This window comes from Salarias fasciatus, chromosome 12 (genome assembly GCF_902148845.1).
Source record: "Salarias fasciatus chromosome 12, fSalaFa1.1, whole genome shotgun sequence".
Taxonomy (NCBI): Eukaryota; Metazoa; Chordata; class Actinopteri; order Blenniiformes; family Blenniidae; genus Salarias; species Salarias fasciatus.
In genome coordinates, this window is record NC_043756.1 from 10,136,655 (window position 1) to 10,155,381 (window position 18,727).

At 42.7% G+C, this 18,727-nt stretch overlaps 1 protein-coding gene across 2 annotated transcripts in view; it reads left to right on the forward strand.

The window, feature by feature from the left end:
- Positions 1-18,727, forward strand: part of mctp1a (multiple C2 domains, transmembrane 1a) — a 132,222-nt gene that overhangs the window by 90,601 nt on the left and 22,894 nt on the right. For both annotated transcript variants that reach the window (XM_030105451.1, XM_030105452.1), the window contains exons 15-16: positions 325-444; positions 8,306-8,422. In XM_030105451.1, the coding sequence (XP_029961311.1) occupies positions 325-444; positions 8,306-8,422 (237 nt within the window). The remainder of the gene's footprint in view (positions 1-324; positions 445-8,305; positions 8,423-18,727) is intronic.

Consider the following 18,727-nt stretch of genomic DNA (forward strand, 5'->3'; position numbering starts at 1 on the left):
GTGTAGCATTGTGAATCTCTAGTAAATAATATATTTGCCTTTGTAATTCTGATGTATTTGCATCTACAGCAATACTGGTTTAGAGAAATTAGTTGATTTAGACGAATAATACTTTTAAGATTGTGGCTGTTTTAGTGCTACTTTTCAAACATAGCAGTTATCTGTGTGTGTGTGTGTGTGTGTGTGTGTGTGTGTGTGTGTGTGAGAGACTGATTTCTCCCCACACCTGCGGAGATAAATCATGTATAAAAACACTCGACTCTTGCATTCATTTTGAATCTGAAGCCTTCACTTGTCTAACACATTCACTTGTCTCTTTCCCAGTTGCTTTTGCGCAACTTCAACCGAGTTAGACGCTGCATCATGTTCCTGATCAACACGGGCTGCTACATCAACAGCTGCTTTGAATGGGACTCTCCGCAGAGGAGCATCTGTGCTTTTGTGGTATGTAGTGTTGCTCTTAGATACTCACTGCCATTAATTGCAACATATTACATTCGAGTCTGCACATTTTCCAGACATGAATAACAAGACCAGGATAACTGCCTGATTGCCATGAAGATGGATTATGCTGCGTTGCTCTTATTTTGGTTAGTTAAGGATCTGATGTAGGAGGAAGACACTTTAATCTAAATGTGGTCGGGCCTGTGTTGGGAAAATTACATAAACCCCTAATAGATTTTGTATACACATGCGAGAGAGACACACACAGAGGTAGACACGTTCCTCGATGCTGTAGGACCATTTCTACTAACAAAGTATAGATCCTTCACTGGTAATTTCACACTTAAGCGCAAGAGATTGTTGATGTCTCAAGCGCAGTTAAGTACACCCCCCTCCACTACAGACCGTTACTCACACACTCAAATGTCTTGATATGGTACACTCAGTGGCTTTTTTTTTTCTTCCTTGTATTAAGTCTTCATGCACACATGGCGTAGACTGTATATGGCAAGTGTCTGTTTTGACACTCATTTGCTAGGGATGAGGGGAGGGATGGTGTCGCAGCGTAAACACTATTTTATTAGACCTTCAGATGTCCAAATACTGAGAAAAATCAAACTGCAATCTCTTGAAGTGTGAGAAGCTGTTTCTGCAGACAGTAAAAACGGCAGACTCCTTCCCTCTTCTCGTTGGTCTCTCTCTCTCTCTTTCACTCTGTCCAGCAGCCTCTCGCTCTCCCTTCCCTGTCATCTGTGTCTGGTATTAAAAGGTGAAGTGTAATTGGACAGCAGAGCTATCAGTAAAAGACATTCTCCTGCAGGGCAGTGAGTGGCTGCATGGAAGTTCCTACCTTAAAGATGACAAAGTAGGCATTTAATCCTGTCTGGTTTAGTGTCCTGACTTAAGTAGCTACAGGACAGGTGGAACCGCCCTGCCCCAGCCCTTTACCATGGAAGCCCCGAGTGTCTCCACAACAGACATTAGACATTAGCAGCATTTGGCTGTCTGACACCGGTTTAATCTCTGCCGAAGCTGCGTGTGTGTGTGTCCGTCCGTGTGTGTGTGTTTGTACAGCGGGTCACAATGTCATCACAAGACATGGGTCAGAAGAGACATAGTATTGATCAGTTAACATTTTCTCTTTTGTGTTCGTGAGCGCGCCCGTGTGCAAGCCCGGCGCGGGCGCGTCTGTTTGCATCTCGTCTTCTTGTGAGGCTGACGTGGGCGCGAGTCCTCGTGTGTTATCTTAGAGAAATGAATGAAAATGTCAGACAAAAAATGTCAAGGAATTCATAGAAAACAAGGTCACTTTAGAAATGCCAATCTACATGGTGAATAGAGAGGGGAGGACGCAGCCTTGGTTAGTGCGGCCCACATTTAAGCACAGACACAAACACACACACACATGCATGCTCACCCCCTTTTCAAAACATAGCTTATAGTGAGTCCATATCTGAGTAATAGTTCCCGTATTTCATTTTCTCATTGTGCTCACTGATATTCAAAAGTATTTAGACAATGACAAAGGATGTATCTAGGCCAAGGACATGGTGTTTTATAGTTATAGAAATTCTGAAATTTAGGTGTCATTGTGCCACCCCCCCCATCCCCCGCTCTTTTGGGAGTCTGTTAACGTAGGAGTATGCACTTAGCTAAAAGCATCTGAGTATTTAGGGCCTCTCCTCTACACAGGTATTCCCTCCCTCCCCTTCCATTTCTTCATCCCTCTCTCATTTCTCCCATACTTTGAGAGGCCTCTTAATCACTTCACTCATCTCTTTAAGTGGGTTTTTATGGGGGGCCATCTGGCCAAGGTGGTGCGTTCATGGAGGTGTACTTCTGCGTGTGATTATGGGCATGTGTATCTATACACATGTGCACGTATGTTTCTGTCTGGCTGTCTTTCTAGACAGATGTTACACTTAACTTTCCAGCACGGCGGCGGCTACTGAGACGATGCTGTGGGCCACTCAACCTCCGCACTCACAAATGTGTGCACTGCCGAACTGCTAAGTGAGCCCGAGGGGTCGAGTTTAGGCGTGTTCATGTATTTTCGGGGCTTTTGTGGACAACAAAGTGCGTCAAAATGCCGCTGTCATACTGTGTCAACGCGCATCACTCCCTTCCAGAGAGACGCTCAAAATTTTTCTTCATGGTCGCTTACTCTCCTTCTGCCCAGTTCTGAAATGCCAGCCGCATGTACACATCGCCCATTAGTGCCAGCTGTGATTAGTGTGTATGTTGTGTGTGTTTTGTGTGCATGTGCGAGAAAGAGAGATATCGCATAGTCTCACATGCAGCCTTTCACTCATTCTCTCTCTCTCCTCCTCTCTCTCACACCCACACTGCTGTCACCCACCCATCCCGACAGTGAATCAGCCACCGTGGCAGCTTTGCCTGAGGCGTTGGCACAATGGACGGGACTGGAGTTACCTCCTGTCCTGCATGATGGGTGGTGTCTGTGTGTGTGTGTGTGTCTGTGTACCCATGTGTGTCTGTGGACGGTGTCTCCATTTCCAGTCTCGGGGTTAAGCGTCTGCTTCCGCTCTCCACACCTGCAAAGCTGACTGTCTCTCCCTCCTATCCGTCCCTCCATCCCTGTTCTTCTTTATCTCTTTCTTCCTCCGCGCTCCCTCCCTTTCCCTCCCTTCCCTCCCGGAGAGCTGAGGCCATTGTCGGGCTGAGCGGTGTTGGGTTCTGTTCTCCTGCTGCTGCCAGCTCTCCCCACGGCCCCTGCAAGACAAGGCTGTTATTGCCCCGGGGACCGCAGGCCTCAGCAGCTCTTCCTCCAAACAAATTTGCTGTAACTTTATCTGCAATTGGGCCCTGAATTGGGAGCAAATAGAGGCAGCTTTGTGAAGCTCAGGGAAGGGCGAGGGCAGCGAGCTGGGGGTTGTTGGGGAGGCAGGGGAAATGATACCGGGCTCTTTTATGTCAGGCAAAGTAGGACTCTTATCAGGAAGAGAGCCCAGACAAGGGAGCTACTTCTAGAGGAAACTGGAGCACCTATCACCTGCTTTGCATTTAGATAAAAATTCACCCTGCTGAAATAAAAAAAAAAAAAGAAAAAAAAAGGGAAAAAAGCAAAGACAGGTACAGAAGCAACTATTGGAGTGTGTGCGTGTGCGTGTGTGTTTTTGCACATTTCTGGCTGCAGTTTGATACACACATAGAGTAGAGACGCCATAGCAGTCAGTGGTACACACCACTCCAGGTCTCTTTAAATTGCTCCTTTGACTCCTCTTCAAAGAACCTGTCTAACTTTTAAAAGTTTTAAAGTCGGGAGTTCGTCTTTGCCCACAGCAAGGGACAGCTTTGAAAGATATACTTTCACATTTTACTGCTCTCCTGATTTCCAAAAATGAATGATAGTTGAAATATAGTGGCATGACTAACAGAGAATACCAAGTCATAGTTTAATCACCAGAGATATAGAGAAACAGAAAATGTGAGGCCGTTTGTTGAGGAGTACAGTATTTTTTTACTTCTAAAGGATCTCATGTGAAGTTTCCGCATTGTGACCCTAAGTGGTGTATGTTTTATTTTATTTTATTATTATGTTTTTAACAAAATGACTTGCTTTGACACGTCTCTTCTTGTGATTTGGAGTGCCTCTTTTCTTGCCTGAACAGGATTAATTGTGCTCTGAAGTTCCATTCTGCAGGAAAACAGCAGGGGGCAGTCTAGCACTACTGAATGCTGCGTTGGTCTGGTCACAAACAGGACTCGGTCTCCCTCCCTCTTGTTCCCTCGAACTTAACAGGACTTCTAGTTGCTATCTGGCAACACTTAGTGCCAGCATGGAAATTGATGTAAGAGAGATAAAGGAGAACTCTGAAATCCAAACTTCAGTTTCACTCCAGTGAGACGGAGCAGGGGGAAAGTTAGCCTGGTGTGTGGTTAATGTAAGCCAAAGTACTGAATATTACCCTCCCACAGTGCTGTTGCAAGGAGCCGTAAGGACGCGGGTTATGTTTCGAAACAAATAATGCAACTCTCAATGTGTCACCCTAAGTGCTTAAATAAATCATTTTGACTTTTTGTTTTGTCAACATTTTTAATAGATCTTCCTGTATCTGGATTTTTATTATTAAGAAAAAAAAAAATAATCAAAGATTTTAACAGTAGTGAAGTCCAACTACAGAGGCTTGTCAAAGTAATTTACTTTGCTGATTTTCAGTATTGATATTTTGGGTAAAATGGTACAAATTGTGCTGCCACAATTTTACTTTGTTCATGTTTGCAATTGTCTGTTTTAATTACACATCTCATTTGAATTTTAGCTGGTGCTCAGATGTGAAGTTTGCCCAGTTCAAATGTAGCCTTTCACTACATCTAAACAGGTTTAGCAGATTTGACAGTGGGAAATATTCCTCTGCTTTATTTTTTGACAAGACAATATTTTCTTCCTAAAAAAAATATGAGCAAAGATTGTTGGCTCACACGTGACTTTAAGAGAAATGACAAAATAATTTCATGAAAAAAAAAAAGATTTGATAGTTAAAAGAAAAGCATTAATGTTTTTATTCTGGATTTTTTTGTTTTGTCACAACTTTTTTGTTAAAATCAAACATCCATCTGAGGGTAAATCAAATCAAATCAAAATAGAGGCAGTGATAATCACTGTTTTATTCTACACATTGCAGAAATGCAATCACTATTTCCAAAATAACATAATGAGAAAGACAAGCTGGGTCCTTATTATTTCCTATATCAGGCGCTTTACATTATCATACATGTTCCTAAAACTACAAAATCAAAACAAACAGGTTTACAATGTGAGGAATATAAAATTACATATACGAAAGAGCCAAATACAAAGACTGTTGAAGTGAATAATTGTCATTACCACACAGGTAAAAATGCAGCTTTGTTAAACAGTCCGAGCGAGATGCGGTCATCCCTTTTGTACATCTCCAGATATTCACTATGAACCACTCGCCACTACATAATGCGTCTCTGACCACACATCTACAAATTATTCCGCAGGACTACATCTGGAGATTCATTTAGAATTTTTCTCCCCTTTCGCCCTTCGATCCAGCATGTTTTCATCATTATTTCTTTTTTTTTTTTTTTTTTTTCTTTGCTTCCGCCTTTCTCTGGTCACTGACATCCACAGCGGGCTCCTTCCCACTCCCTCTTCTCCAGGCGAAGAGCCTCCTATCTGGTGTAGCGAGCTACGGGGGGCGCCTGTGATCGCCAGTCCTGGTGGAAAGGTCCACGCACTGCAGGGCCCCACCACCCAGCTGGTGGGCACAAAGGCGATGCAGGGCTGGACACCGCCGAACCTAGGTGTCCAATTTCTCCAGCTGCCAGTCAAAACTTCGCCCTCAGCCACTTAAACCAAACGGAGGAGGAATGAAAGGGCGGATGACAGGTTAAACAACTTCTGGCAAACAGGGAGATGAAAAATAAAAAGTGGAATTACATGAAAAATAGTGGGGGAAAAAAAAGGTTTTCGATAAACAACAGGGAAGTGAAGTACAATTATTTTTTTCTGCTTGGTAACAACAGTACTTTGAGCCGACAAGCCAACACTAAATATATTTCCTGTAGATTGCGTCTCTACTGTAAGTTATATTTATAGCAGTGTATTTGAAAGGAGCGTACGTGCATCTGCATGAAGATGTCTCTAAGTGTGTGGTTATTTATAGCCTCTACTAGAATAGGCTTAAAACAAGTGAACTCATTTGTTTGTTCAACTGAAGTCAAGCTTCACCACCTCCTACTCTCTTACGTTCTGTACTTTCAGATTATACCCGTGCTTAACGCTGATAGAGATAATACAAAATTATGAATTGGAATAATTTGTTGGGAGATGGATAATTTTAGACGAGCTTCGTTTTGTGGAGAAACTCTGTGCTGCTGTGTTTATCTGCCTGTAAGTTGCTGTTGTTAAGACTTCTCAATCCTAACAGCTTTTTAGGATGGATGAAAGGAAGTAGTTGTTTTGCTTATTAGTAAACATATGAATTATTGAGCAGTTTCTCTCCAGTTCTCCTACATAAATGTATCAGAGAAAGTGAAGTTGAGGCAGACAGCGGTTCTGATTCTTGTGGGAGATTCTGCTGTTGCTCTGAGGCCATTCAGGTTTATTTAAAGAATAAATTCTGCTGAGAGCATTATGCAAATGCACTGGACATTTCTAATGTTTAATTTATGTATTTTTTTGCTTTGTTTGCTCAGTGTTTATCCAGTATGCTCATTGTTAGCTAAAGTTGTGATTTGTTGAAAAGCTAGGATGTGAGCTTTTCAAACTTTTTTTTTTTTTTTTTTTAATACGGGAGAGGAGGGGGAAGTCAAATAATTTTTTATTATATTTTATTATTTTTTCAAAGGGGAAGCTTTCTGTGGTGATACATGTGTTTGTCTGCGATGGTGTGGCGTGCTTCTGCGTGTCTGCGTGTGTGTGTGTGTGTGTGTGTGTGTGTGTGCGTGTGTGTGTGTGGTGTCCAGCCGACTCCACTACAGTAACCTGCACACATGCGAGCACACACTGTGGAGAGGCTGTTGAACCTCATATTCACATTAACCTCAGACTGCAAACACAATGAAGAGCTTGATTTCAGTCGCCACCCTCCCTCTCTGCCTCCGTCCCTCACACACAGACACAGAAATAAAACAATTTGATTGTTGATTATTAAGCTCCGTCTCTCTCTTGTTGATGTTGTTCATCCAAACAGGATAGATTGTAATTGGTGCACAGACCAATAAATCTACTTTATACAGTAATAGTCTCAATTTCACCACTCTTAAAAGTTTCCTATTAAAAATGATTGTTGAACAGGGATGCATTTCCACACACAGAGTAATTAATTTCAAATCTTCTTTGCTCATATTTGAAATAATGGATTTCTTGTACTTGAATTTGATAAATATGTTTTGCTAGAGGAGATTGAGCATTAGACACGGTTTGCATTTTCAGCATTTGTTATAATTGCTGCTGAGAATTTATCTGTCGTGACCAATCTCTGTATACTTAAACATGATATTATTAGAAGAGATAAATATTCTTTTGTTCTGTTTGTCTCTAGCAGATTTTATTCCCACACAATAGCCCATCTCTCTTAACTTTTTAACAACAATTGACACAATGCTCTCTTAGAATTGGCTCAATGCTGCCAGAAAACATCATGCCTCCATCATTAGCAATTTCACTTTCCCACAGATATCGTCTCCCAACCGCTGCAGTAATCTGTTGTCAGAGGCTAAAGAGCCCTGCCAAAGCCAGAATACAGGGTTTTAGGAAAGGTTAATTTTCAGATGGTACTTTTCTTGTTTGGTGATGAGAGGGGAGGCATGGAGGTTATGGTTTTGGCAGATGGGTGCAGAGGAGGTTACAGATAGGGCATATGAGTCTTTTGGGCTCAGAGGGAGGGCATTGGGGCTTGGAGTGACAGGGTTAGGGACTCGGGCTGCGGGGTGTGCGGGGTCATATGCTGGAGTTTGGGCTCGAGTATAGAAGGGTCAGCTTTGACGCGCTGCGGCTGAAATGATACATGACCTCAGACTGGGGGATGATTGGCACGGAGGAAAGAGGCTCTGACGGCTCGTACTCATCCTCCTCCACCGTGGTCCTCCTCAGCCTGGGACCTCCGCAGGCCCGAGGGTCAGGGCGCTGCACCGACAGCAGGCCCACACCTTTGTTAAAACACAGGCTTATTTCTACGCTTTGCTCCGCTGAGTTTATGATTGTGCATATGAATGTGCGTAGTTAACAATCCGACATATGGCGGACTCATGTTCTCAGGAGTTTGTCGTCTTCCATGTATACACTTTTAGCCCACACTGTTTTCATTCATGTGTTTTCACTTTTCTCCCACTGACAGTTTCTCTCTTTGTTTAACCCTCTCCACAGCTTTTCGTCATTGTTGTTTGGAACTTTGAACTCTATATGATTCCTCTGGCGTTGCTGCTGCCCCTGGCCTGGAACTACATCCTCATCGCGTCTGGGAAGGACACCAGGCAAGATGTGGTGAGTAACCCTATCCCCTCTTCATATCCCTCCGCCTTTCTTTTCCTTTTCACTGTAAAAGCCAATTTCCACACACAATGCAGGGTTAAAACTCAGCCACAGCTGTTTTATTAAGACCTCATGCTTTTGCTTTAGTGTATATTCTTGCACTTCTGGACTTAAAACAATCCAAACACACAATGTTTGTGATGTGAAAAATGTGACAGGTATAGATGTACAGATGAGTGAGAAAGCAATGTATGTTTCTAAAGAATACATCTTTTGATTAAATTGCACACACAAACTTTAAACAGAAATGGAATTTAATTTTTTTTAAAAAAGAAAATCTCTACCGATTTTTTTTAATAGCAAAAAAAAAAACTCCATCTGCTGCTTGAAGAGCTGCATTCTCAGTGCAATCTCACATTTCTCACTTTGCCTTCTTTGAGGCAAAGAAAAGGGAGAAATAATAGGCTGTCACCTTGAGCTATGTTACGCCACTTACCTGGTAGTATATTTATTTAATTCATTTATTTTTATCTCTTATACCAATTAAATGATGTCAAAGCAATGTCATGGAGAAACAGACATGTTTTAATCATGGCCAGGCACATTTGGAGAGTAGAGAGTGAAAATGAGAGAGAGAGAGAGCTGGACTACGGACTGAGCGTGAACAATGAAGTGATTAATTTTAATAAGTGCCTTTTTCCAACACTCAGTTGAATACAACCAGTTAACAGACTTCAGATTTTTTCCCGCTGTCTCTCACCCTCTATATATGTGTATTTATCTCGCCGTAAGGATTCTGTGGGTTAGATTGGATTGGATTTTGGAAGTAGTATTAAATTCAGTCATTGTAATGAGCCAAATCTAATAGCTATGTGCCGCTGTAATACTATACATAAATATGGAATTAAATGTGAACGGTGCATAACATACAGTGCAGATTTGTGTGCTAAGTCTTCTGCTAATCTTTTCTATTCATGAGCCTCTCTTGTCCATATTTCTTAATTTATAAGTTGACATCAAAATTAGCCAAATGAGATGCAGTGGTTTTTGGTTTACAGACAAAATTTGGGATATTTACACTGATTATAGGACTGTGATGAATTAAGACTGTGCAAGTACAAGTTCATAGATGAAATATTTTCCTCGCCTGTAGATGGCGACATTGCTTGACAAAAAAAACCACAGAGGTGCTTTAAGACAAAACCGTGCATGATGATTTGTTCCCCTACCTGCTGCTTGTATTTATTCAGCCTTAATGATATTCTTTCACTGTTTACTTCCTAAGTAAAATGAAGCAACAAAGGTTACATATCCTTGTAATGTGGCACTCACTTCACATGCGAGTAAGTACATGTAACTTCCACTTCATGCGGAATTGCTTTTCTCTCCTGAAAGGGACTATTGTGCCTCAAGTACCTCAGGAATTGGTTGGAAGATTAAGACATGTTCATACCATTGATTCTCATGTGGCAAGTGTTTTTCACTAATGCAACATTGTTTTTATAAAAATGCCCGAAGGAAGATATGGACACTCACTCCTGTACTGGCAGATGGAATCTATGGAAACTGATAGTGTTCTAATCACATGTCAGCTCTGTAAATTCTTAAGACTTATACATTCAGACTAAGAAATACGAACCACGTGCAGTGCACGGTGCTGGAGTTTAGCGTTGTCACCTTGCAATAAGAATATCCCCAGTTTGAGTCCAGCAGGGGCTTTTCTGTGCATTCTCGTCATTTTGTCTTCATACTCTCAAAATTCAAAAACATGCATTCGGGTCTACATTGTGAATACGCGTGTGTGACAGTCTCTCCTCGTGTGTTGTGGCTCCTGATGTGGGCCGGCGACCGGATGTCCCCTGCCTTATAGTCAGCTGGGATTGGCTCCAGCACCTTGTGACCCCAGTTAGACGGAATCGTACAGGAAATGAATTTAACATAAACTACTTTTTATTAATGGAAGCATCATTGCAAATAATTGCCATCACATATAAGCAGCAATAAATAATTCTTGATCTCAGTTTATTTGTTTTGCACAGTATTGTTATTCTTCTGGATTTATTTGAAGCTTGTTTTCTTTGCGTCTGAAGCTTGCTTCAGTATTTGTGTCTTCTGCTAGTGGTTGCATTTTAAGGACTTCTCTCTTTGTGACCTGAGCGATAATCATCAGGGCCAGGAGCCCTTTTTTTTTTTCTTTCTTTTTTTTTTTTTTTTGAAATGTGCAAAAGTTTTGACTGTTTAGTAAGGACATTTCAAAATTCTAGGTGTGTCCATGTTATCTGAGTATGGTGTGTGTTATAGTGGAGTTTTGCTGTTGGATGAAGTCAAGTTTGTTCTCTTTCATCCCAAGGTTATGATTCATACACAGAGACATGCACTTATGTACAGTACTTTTGCATGAGTCATACCAGGTGCTTGTTCTGTGTGTGCGTGCATGTGCGTGTGTGAGTGCGCCGAATGAAAGATTTCCCTTTGTGCGTATGTTTCTGTTGTCAAACCTTGCGAGCATTCATGCACATGCTCCGTGTTTGTGTGCATATGCATGAGAGTGTGCAGACACTCTTTGTGAGAATATATCTGATGAAAGTGGGATTAATTGTCAAAGATTAGCACCATTAATGCCTCTTTTCTTGCTGCTGTGACAGTCGCGTTCAGCAGCACGGGCGACACAAAGGAAAATCTCTGACAATCATTGTCCCCCTTGTCTCCCTGTTACCTTCGCACTGCCTCAGGAATGGTGGATGCGATGAACTCTCTCATCGCTTCTTTAACAACTCTGCCTCTTTCAGTTTTGATATTACCATCTTGTGTGAAATAAGACGTTTACTTTACATATAGTTAAAGCAATATACGGTCGATGCACATGCTCCCCTGAGTCCTGTCCCTGTTTGTTTTCAGATAGTCCCCCAATCTATGGCAGTGTAGTGAACTGGGCACAGAGAGAGCAAAGATTATCTGCTCTTTTTTCTCTTGCTTCCTCTCCCGGTCCCCTGGATTCCTCTCTTCCGAGTCTTTATCAAGCTGAAGTCATGGACAACTCACTGTTTCCCTCCTGCACTTGGCAGAGAAGAGAAAAGAATAGAAAAGAAAACAGGGGGAAAAGGCTTTCTAATTACTTTAAACAACACACCAAATTAAAGCATTGTGCTGAGCCGAGCAAGGGTCAGCATCCGGAGCGCTGTGGTTTTCCAGCAGTCTGGGGTGAGGGTAATGCCAAAGGAATCTCTGTTGAACTCTCGCTTGAAGGGTGAGAGAGAGCGAGAGAGAAAGAGAGAGAGAGAGATGCACACTTGAGTCCAAGCTTTATACTGAACTGGCCTTGCTTCATCTGAAGGGTTCAATTTGCAGACCGTTCTCTGATTTTACACCGCAACCACAGCCCATAGCCCTGTCTATAGCAGATAAACAAACACAGTGCACTCCACACGCTGTAATTCACCACCCAGGGTCACTGACTGTTGTGTGGTTACACGCTGCCTCGCAAACAGATCCTGGATCCGTGCTCCTTACCCTAGCCCCAACCTTGACCGGTATCTGCTAAGCAGTCGGAGCGTCCTTAGAACAGCGATTAAAAGAGGCACTGCACCAGCGAGGTCCCCGACCTCCTCTCTTATCATGTAGCACTCTGACCCGTGAATGCTGACTCCTCAACACCGCTAGCTGACCTGCGTGTCGTGCTGTAACATGCTCGCTGAAACAAACAAACAAGTGGACCTTTTCGGCTTTTGAATCTCTGCGGAGGATGATACTGCTTTCTGTTTTGACATTCAAGGCTGATACTGCATTGTCAAGGAAAGCTCGTTTTGTCTTTCTGCAGTCGTGCGTAGTTCATAATTGTTGGGAGGTGGAGGAGCGATTTAATGATATGATGGTCCGTCTTACTTGGTAAATGCTTGGATCATATTCAGACAGATATTTTGTTAGCCTGGTGTAAAAAGAAAAGAAAAAAAAAAAAAGGGGGAGTCTGCAGACAGGTCGGCCAGGGGAGAGACAGCGAGATGAAATGTGCAATGCATTCATGTATCTTTTGATAGCAGAATGTCGTATTAGTGGGTGCGCCTGCTTGCATGAGTGTATATGATGGGCACTGAGATTAACAAGCAGGGACACATCCCAATAGAAATCCTTCCTTGCTGTTCTGTTGGCCCAGAAAAGCCCTTACCAGATGTTATGAAGGTGGTAATTTCAGCGCAGGCTGTCGTAGAGGGTACATATGGAACATGGTGATGTCTCTTTCTACTACAGGATGACGGGCAATTAGGCCTCGTCACACTGGAGGACCATCCTCTTTATCCCATGCTTCAGACCATTACATTGATTCACCCAATGGATCCGCCAACCCATTACAGAAGAGAAGACCTTAATGGCCTGGAGATACTTCATACTTACATGCGTGCCTCCAGTGGCAAGGAAGCCGAATACTTCCAAGCCACTCTACATCCTCAGTAACATCGCATTTCTACCAAGCCAGTTTAATCTTCCAAATAAAGCCTTTACTCTCAAATAAAATAATTCACGGTGGTATTCGGCTTGTAGTAGCAGTATAAATTCATGTCGTTAAATTAGTTGTACTTGTAGATCAATCTTGTCTTTTCTGTCTGAGGTTCTAAGTGTAATTGTTGTATATTGTTCACCCACATTAAATTAATGCGGTCCGTTCCCAAGATAGTATAATTGTCTGATTTTATATGAACGCTGTATCATTTGGAGAAAAAAGGCTTCATTGCCACTTTTATTTATGCTTTTATCTCCTGATTTTACATTGCAGAAAACTTTTTATGAATCTCTAAACACACTGCCTTGACATCTGCCCTCATTAAGAGCCATGCACAACAAACACAGAGAGGAGTAAATATTACAAAATCTGAAAGCAAGAGGAGAAATTGCTGCCTATTATGCCTCAACTCCTACAGAAAGTCACACCTCCAGTTTTCCCCATAAAAACTGCAACTCTGGAAAAGACGAGGAGAATGTGAGGAAAAGCGGTGGAGTGGGAGCGAGAGACAGAAAAAGACCGAGGTATTCAGAGAGATGGAGCGACAGAGAGACACGGAGGCAGAGGAAAGCAGCGGTGGATGGCAGGCACTCCTCAGTGCGGAGTCAGACATGGCAGTTGGTGACAGGTGACAAAATCAAAAGGTCATGTCACTTTTAACTGGGAGCGCCTGTGCCCCGCTGATTTCCCCCGTGCCGCCCCGGCATCGCTGCGCTCATCTCTGCTCCTCTCGCTGCCTCTCGCTGCCGCTCTGTCTCTGCTAAACTGGCAGATAGGATGGCAGGCTGGCAGGCAGAAAGACAGGCAACGGGCATAGTTTGAAGCGGGACGGGAGCATCGGGAGCATCAGGGATGCCACTGCAGAATCCTCCAAGCCTCCTTTTTCATCATGTTGTCTACCCCCTTCCCCCCATTTGTCTAACTTCCTTCATCACACTGAACCTTTGTAACTGTCTGTGCTCTTTGCTAACAACGTCAGCAGTTCAGGGTGTCTGCCTCAGTGCTTCTTGTTGTTGTTGTTTGTTTTCTTTTTTTTGTCTATACAGTATACCCACTGTAGCTGTTTGTGAGTTTTTCGGTTTGAACCTTGAGTTTAAGTGTACAAATGTGTGTGTGTGCGTGTGTGTGCTTTTGTGCAATAGATGGAACATCAAGTGTGTTATCAGCCTCAGCATTCTTTTACACAACTGAGTATTAAAAAAAAAAAAAAAAAAAAAACCAAGACAACATGGCATTATCTGTCTGGGAAGGACAAATATCAGTTTATTTCCTCTCTCTCAATGCCGGTAAAAGTTTCATATGAGCAGCTGCTTACTTGAGATCCGTGTGTGTGAATTATCTCAGTACTGGATCTTTTCCTCTGCTCACAAATTTGGTGTTGCTTTCATGAATGTAGAGCTGCCCTCCTCACTCCCACCAGCAGCCTCTAGCTCCGGTAGCACCCCAGCCTCACCCCTATCCATCCCCCTGCTGGGTGAGCCCTGGCTTGGGCAGTGCAGATGGAAGGGCCCCCCTCTGAGGGCCACGGCTCTGACAGCTTGTGAAGGGCCCGCGCGGGTCAGCCAGGCTCAGCCTTATCAGACGCTCCGCTCTCTCCCCCAGTCTGCAGAAACTGTGGCGTAGGCAATATGCACACACATACACACACATGCACTCACAGACAGTGCATACCAAGTAGGGCCTTGAGATCCCCCAGCCAACCGCTCGGCCAAACCTCAGCAGCTGGAGAGGTTAAAACCCCCTCACGTATCAAAGAGGAAAAGCAGCAGGAGGACAGAGGAAGGGAGGGATAGAGGAATAGGAGGAAAAAAAAAAGAAGGAAAAAGTATATCTTCATGTTCACCAGGATGTCTGCCTTGGCGTCAATTCCCCCCGCGGCTGTCATTGGGAAGGTGAGGGGGGGGAATAGTAGAAGTCGGTGCAGCCAGGGGGGCAAGTTAGGAGGCATTTGAGAAGAAGGGTGAAAGCGTGTGGCTCCTAGTTCAGGTAGTGGGATTTTATGTTTTCTCTGTGGAGTGTATCCCTGTGCGTGTTTCATTGATCCAGGCAGGTTCAATTAGCTTGTGTGTGAGTTAAGTCCAACCACTCAAATCATGTTTGAATACTCTGAAATAACATGTGTCTGTATAGTTTAACTGTACAACAATGGAGTTAGTTGCTTACCGGTAATAGCAATTGTTGTTTTCACACTTTCAATATATATATTTTTTATTTTCGACTTAATCTAAACCTTTGCAATTACTGGTTAAAAAGTTCACTGCATCGCAGGTTTGGTGTGACTTATCTGCTCTCTCTCTTTTACATCCACCCATATTGCTTCACCTTTAACAGAACTCAAGAAGGGTGCAATTGGACATAAACCCAATTCTAGAATATTTTTTCTGGATGAGTACATGCTCATTTACAAAGAATTGAAAATTCCATTGTGCAAAATATTCACTAAACACCAGAGTGTGTCGTCTCTGTCCTTCACAACACACTAGGGGAGCTATTGCACTGTGGACAAACATTGAGAGGTTTGCTACTGATTTTGATACTTGCTTGATAAATAGCTTTTTTTCTAGTTCGCTTTTGTGGTCGTCATATCTCATTATTTCACCGTTGGTGTCAAATGAAAAATATCAGGTGAACATCACATCGAGCTGAGCCTTTTTGTCTTTCTTCTGAAATAAAAACTAGATCAACAAATCAGATCTTGGAAGTAAAAAAAATCTTGATCTCAATTTTTTCTGAGACAGTGGCACCCTGTTTTCATTTACATTTCACACACTAGACTCAACCATTTTTCAAATTACCCCCTTTTTCAGGTCTTTACTCTATCTGTTGGAAAGCAGCAGTGAATGGCAAAGAAAGGTGTGCACTGATCAGTTCTGACACGGATTTATCAAATATCCTCCAACTGTTCCAGTGTTGTAGCCATCAAGAATTAACCACCAAGTTAGACAGCACAAAGGATGGTTTTGGCTTGACTGCTCTGTGTTCTCGACTGACATGCCCTTTTAGATTGAAGCCATTCACTCACCATATCAAAACCTTTCGCATACAGAAAAACAAATCTGTAGTACATGATTTACTCTTATATTCAATATGCAGCAGTAACGGTGTTAACGATTAGTTGGAAGAAGTAAGAAAAGATAAACCTGAAGCTTTGCGAGTGCAACAGAAACGTAACTCTGTCAAATAAGTGTTTTGTGGTGTAAAAACAAATATTTTTATACTTTTTGAACCATTTGAACTCTCAAAGTCATTGTGTTTGCTTCTATACTCGGTGTGTGTTTTTTGTATTATCACCATCTATGTATGTATTTACGGGCCACTGTGTAATCTGTTAGAGGAGCCTGCATCGTTTCTCTATCATCTGAATAGGTCTGAATATGTTAATCCCCACCTCAGCAGATAGTGAATTGACTGGAGCAGCTCTGCAGGCAGTGTGAGCCCTATGCCATCCTGTCAACAACACGGCTTTGATGCTACCGTTCTGTAATGATAGTAATTCAAACAACGTGATAATGGGGGGGATAAGCAGACAAATGATATCATACACCAAACAGGTCTTAGAAAGGGGAAAGAATGAGACAAACAGAGTGAGAGACAGTAGGAAACAGAGAGGGGAAGAAAGATGTTTGGAATTCATCGGCTGCACTGAGGTAATTTATATCCTCCCTTACCGAGACAGTAGCTTCAGTGCGCGCATTTAGCCGTGGCAATCTTCAGGGCAGATGACATGTTCCACGTCTTTTTATTTATTAATTTTACACTGTGTCTCATTGCAGGAAACATGACTTCTCTATGTAACCAGAGGCAATAGAAGGGAGAGAGCAGAGCGGAGAGCAGAGGGAGACAAACGACTCTATCATTCTCTCTGTCTCTCTAGGTCATGCTTCTCCAGCGAGCTCATGCTCATTCCTTTGTTTAAAGTTTGGAGCATGTGCCAGGCATGCCCTAGTAAAGCCTCTGTGTGAAGGAATCCATTATATCTGTGTTTTGGCATGGGTGAAAGGATTTGGGAGGAACCGTGATGACTTTATAAACAGTTATAGTTCATTTGTTTGGCAATGCCAGGAGGCTTTCCTTTTACTGTATCACGTCTACATCGTTTGCCTAAGCTGAGCGCAAGAATTCCCTCTCTGCTATTTGTTTAGTGCTGCGCTGAATTTATTCTGTATCAATAAAGAGATTGTCAATTGAGAACAGTCAAGCTTATTTGTCTAGACAGTGATGGAATCCCTGCGAACCGGGAATAACCAGTTGCTTTACAGTCAGACAGTTAAAATGAGGAGTTGCATGCATGCGTGCACAACACTTTGCCCTAGTGATTCAGAGCTATTGATAGAGCGCACACACCAACACACACTTGCACTCATGCACTATTGATTCTCCCCTCTCAACTCTGCTGTTTTGAACTCCTCTTTGTTTGTGTGGGAAGCTGCATTTACATAAGAGGCTTATGTCAGCCGCCACATAGTTTCCCCCCTTATTCCAGTGGAAAAACAACAAGGACAAAAGCTATTGTCTTGTTAAGTAATGATTTTTGGATTCCTCCAAACTCGTTTTTCGCTGCTCTTGAGGTGGTTACGGGTTTGCGGCGATGCTAGGACGAAGCAAAGGTTTTTTGGGGGTTGTTTCTCAGATTTCCTGAGATCAGATGAACGCAGAGATTGACAGCCGCTGGCCTTATGATATGGGTGTTTGTTTAACTAAATTGGGAGCAGTAATATGACCTTGTGTGGTTGACATAGAGAGGGTGGAATAAAAAGCAGCCGTGACCTCTGGTTCACAGTTTTGTGGCATCAGAACACTTGAACTTCACCGAAAGACGTCCGTTGAATACAGCATCACTGAACTGCAACAGCTTGTAGTGCAAAGGCGGACGACAACGCTCTGGTTAATTCTGGGCATTTTTATGCATTTGTTTAGTCACATGCAGATGAAGGATTGCATTTCAATGCAGTTTTCATTTTACATCTCAGTGACGCCTAATGTGTTTGTTAAAAATGGTACCAGATAAATATAATGCGACCTGCTTTCAACACTGTTAGTGTTTGACGGCATCCATATGTGCAATAGTGTTTCTTCGCAATACGCACACATGAGTGTGTTGTACACGATGTCATTTTTCTTCTTGTTGCACTGCACGTCTCGCAGTGTCTTGGGGCTTCAGACTTGCACCAGCTCCGGTTTCATCGGTTGTGGACCACTGAAGCAAATAGTTGCTGTTCTTTGTGACTTGCTCTCTGTGCTTCTTTTCTTCGCTGTTTTTCCCATGGAGCATCTCTCTCTGAGAGCATGCGAAAGTGTATACAGGCGAGTGTACAGACATTGGAGGTGGAGGTGAGAGATGAGCGCAAAAGGTTAAGGGGGTCAGGAGAAACCAGGCAGAATCCGAAGGAGTGGAGCTCTGCTGTCTGGTCCCTCTCAGCGCTGTAAGATTTAAATGCTTTTGTGCAATGCGATTTGACTGGATGAAAAGACTTTAATCCTCAGCCCGTTGAAATTCAAAGCCAGAGCATTTGCTTACATTTCCAGAAGTGTCAACATATTTAACAACAGAATGTTTCTAAAATTAAATTGTAATTCAGCACCATTCTAAAGCTTATGACATATTAGTACCCACAAATCCAATAGTTGTGCTATCTACATGCTTCCCATACTCATTAACAAACTCTTGCCAGACATAAGCATAACCAATCAGCTTTAATATGCCTTTTTGGCTGTTCTAATGATGTTAACCCTGTGTTATCTAATGTTTATCTGTTTTATAATTGTTGCATAAATGTTTTTTTTTTCCCCCTGTTTCTCATTTTTCTCTTTCTTCTCTTGCA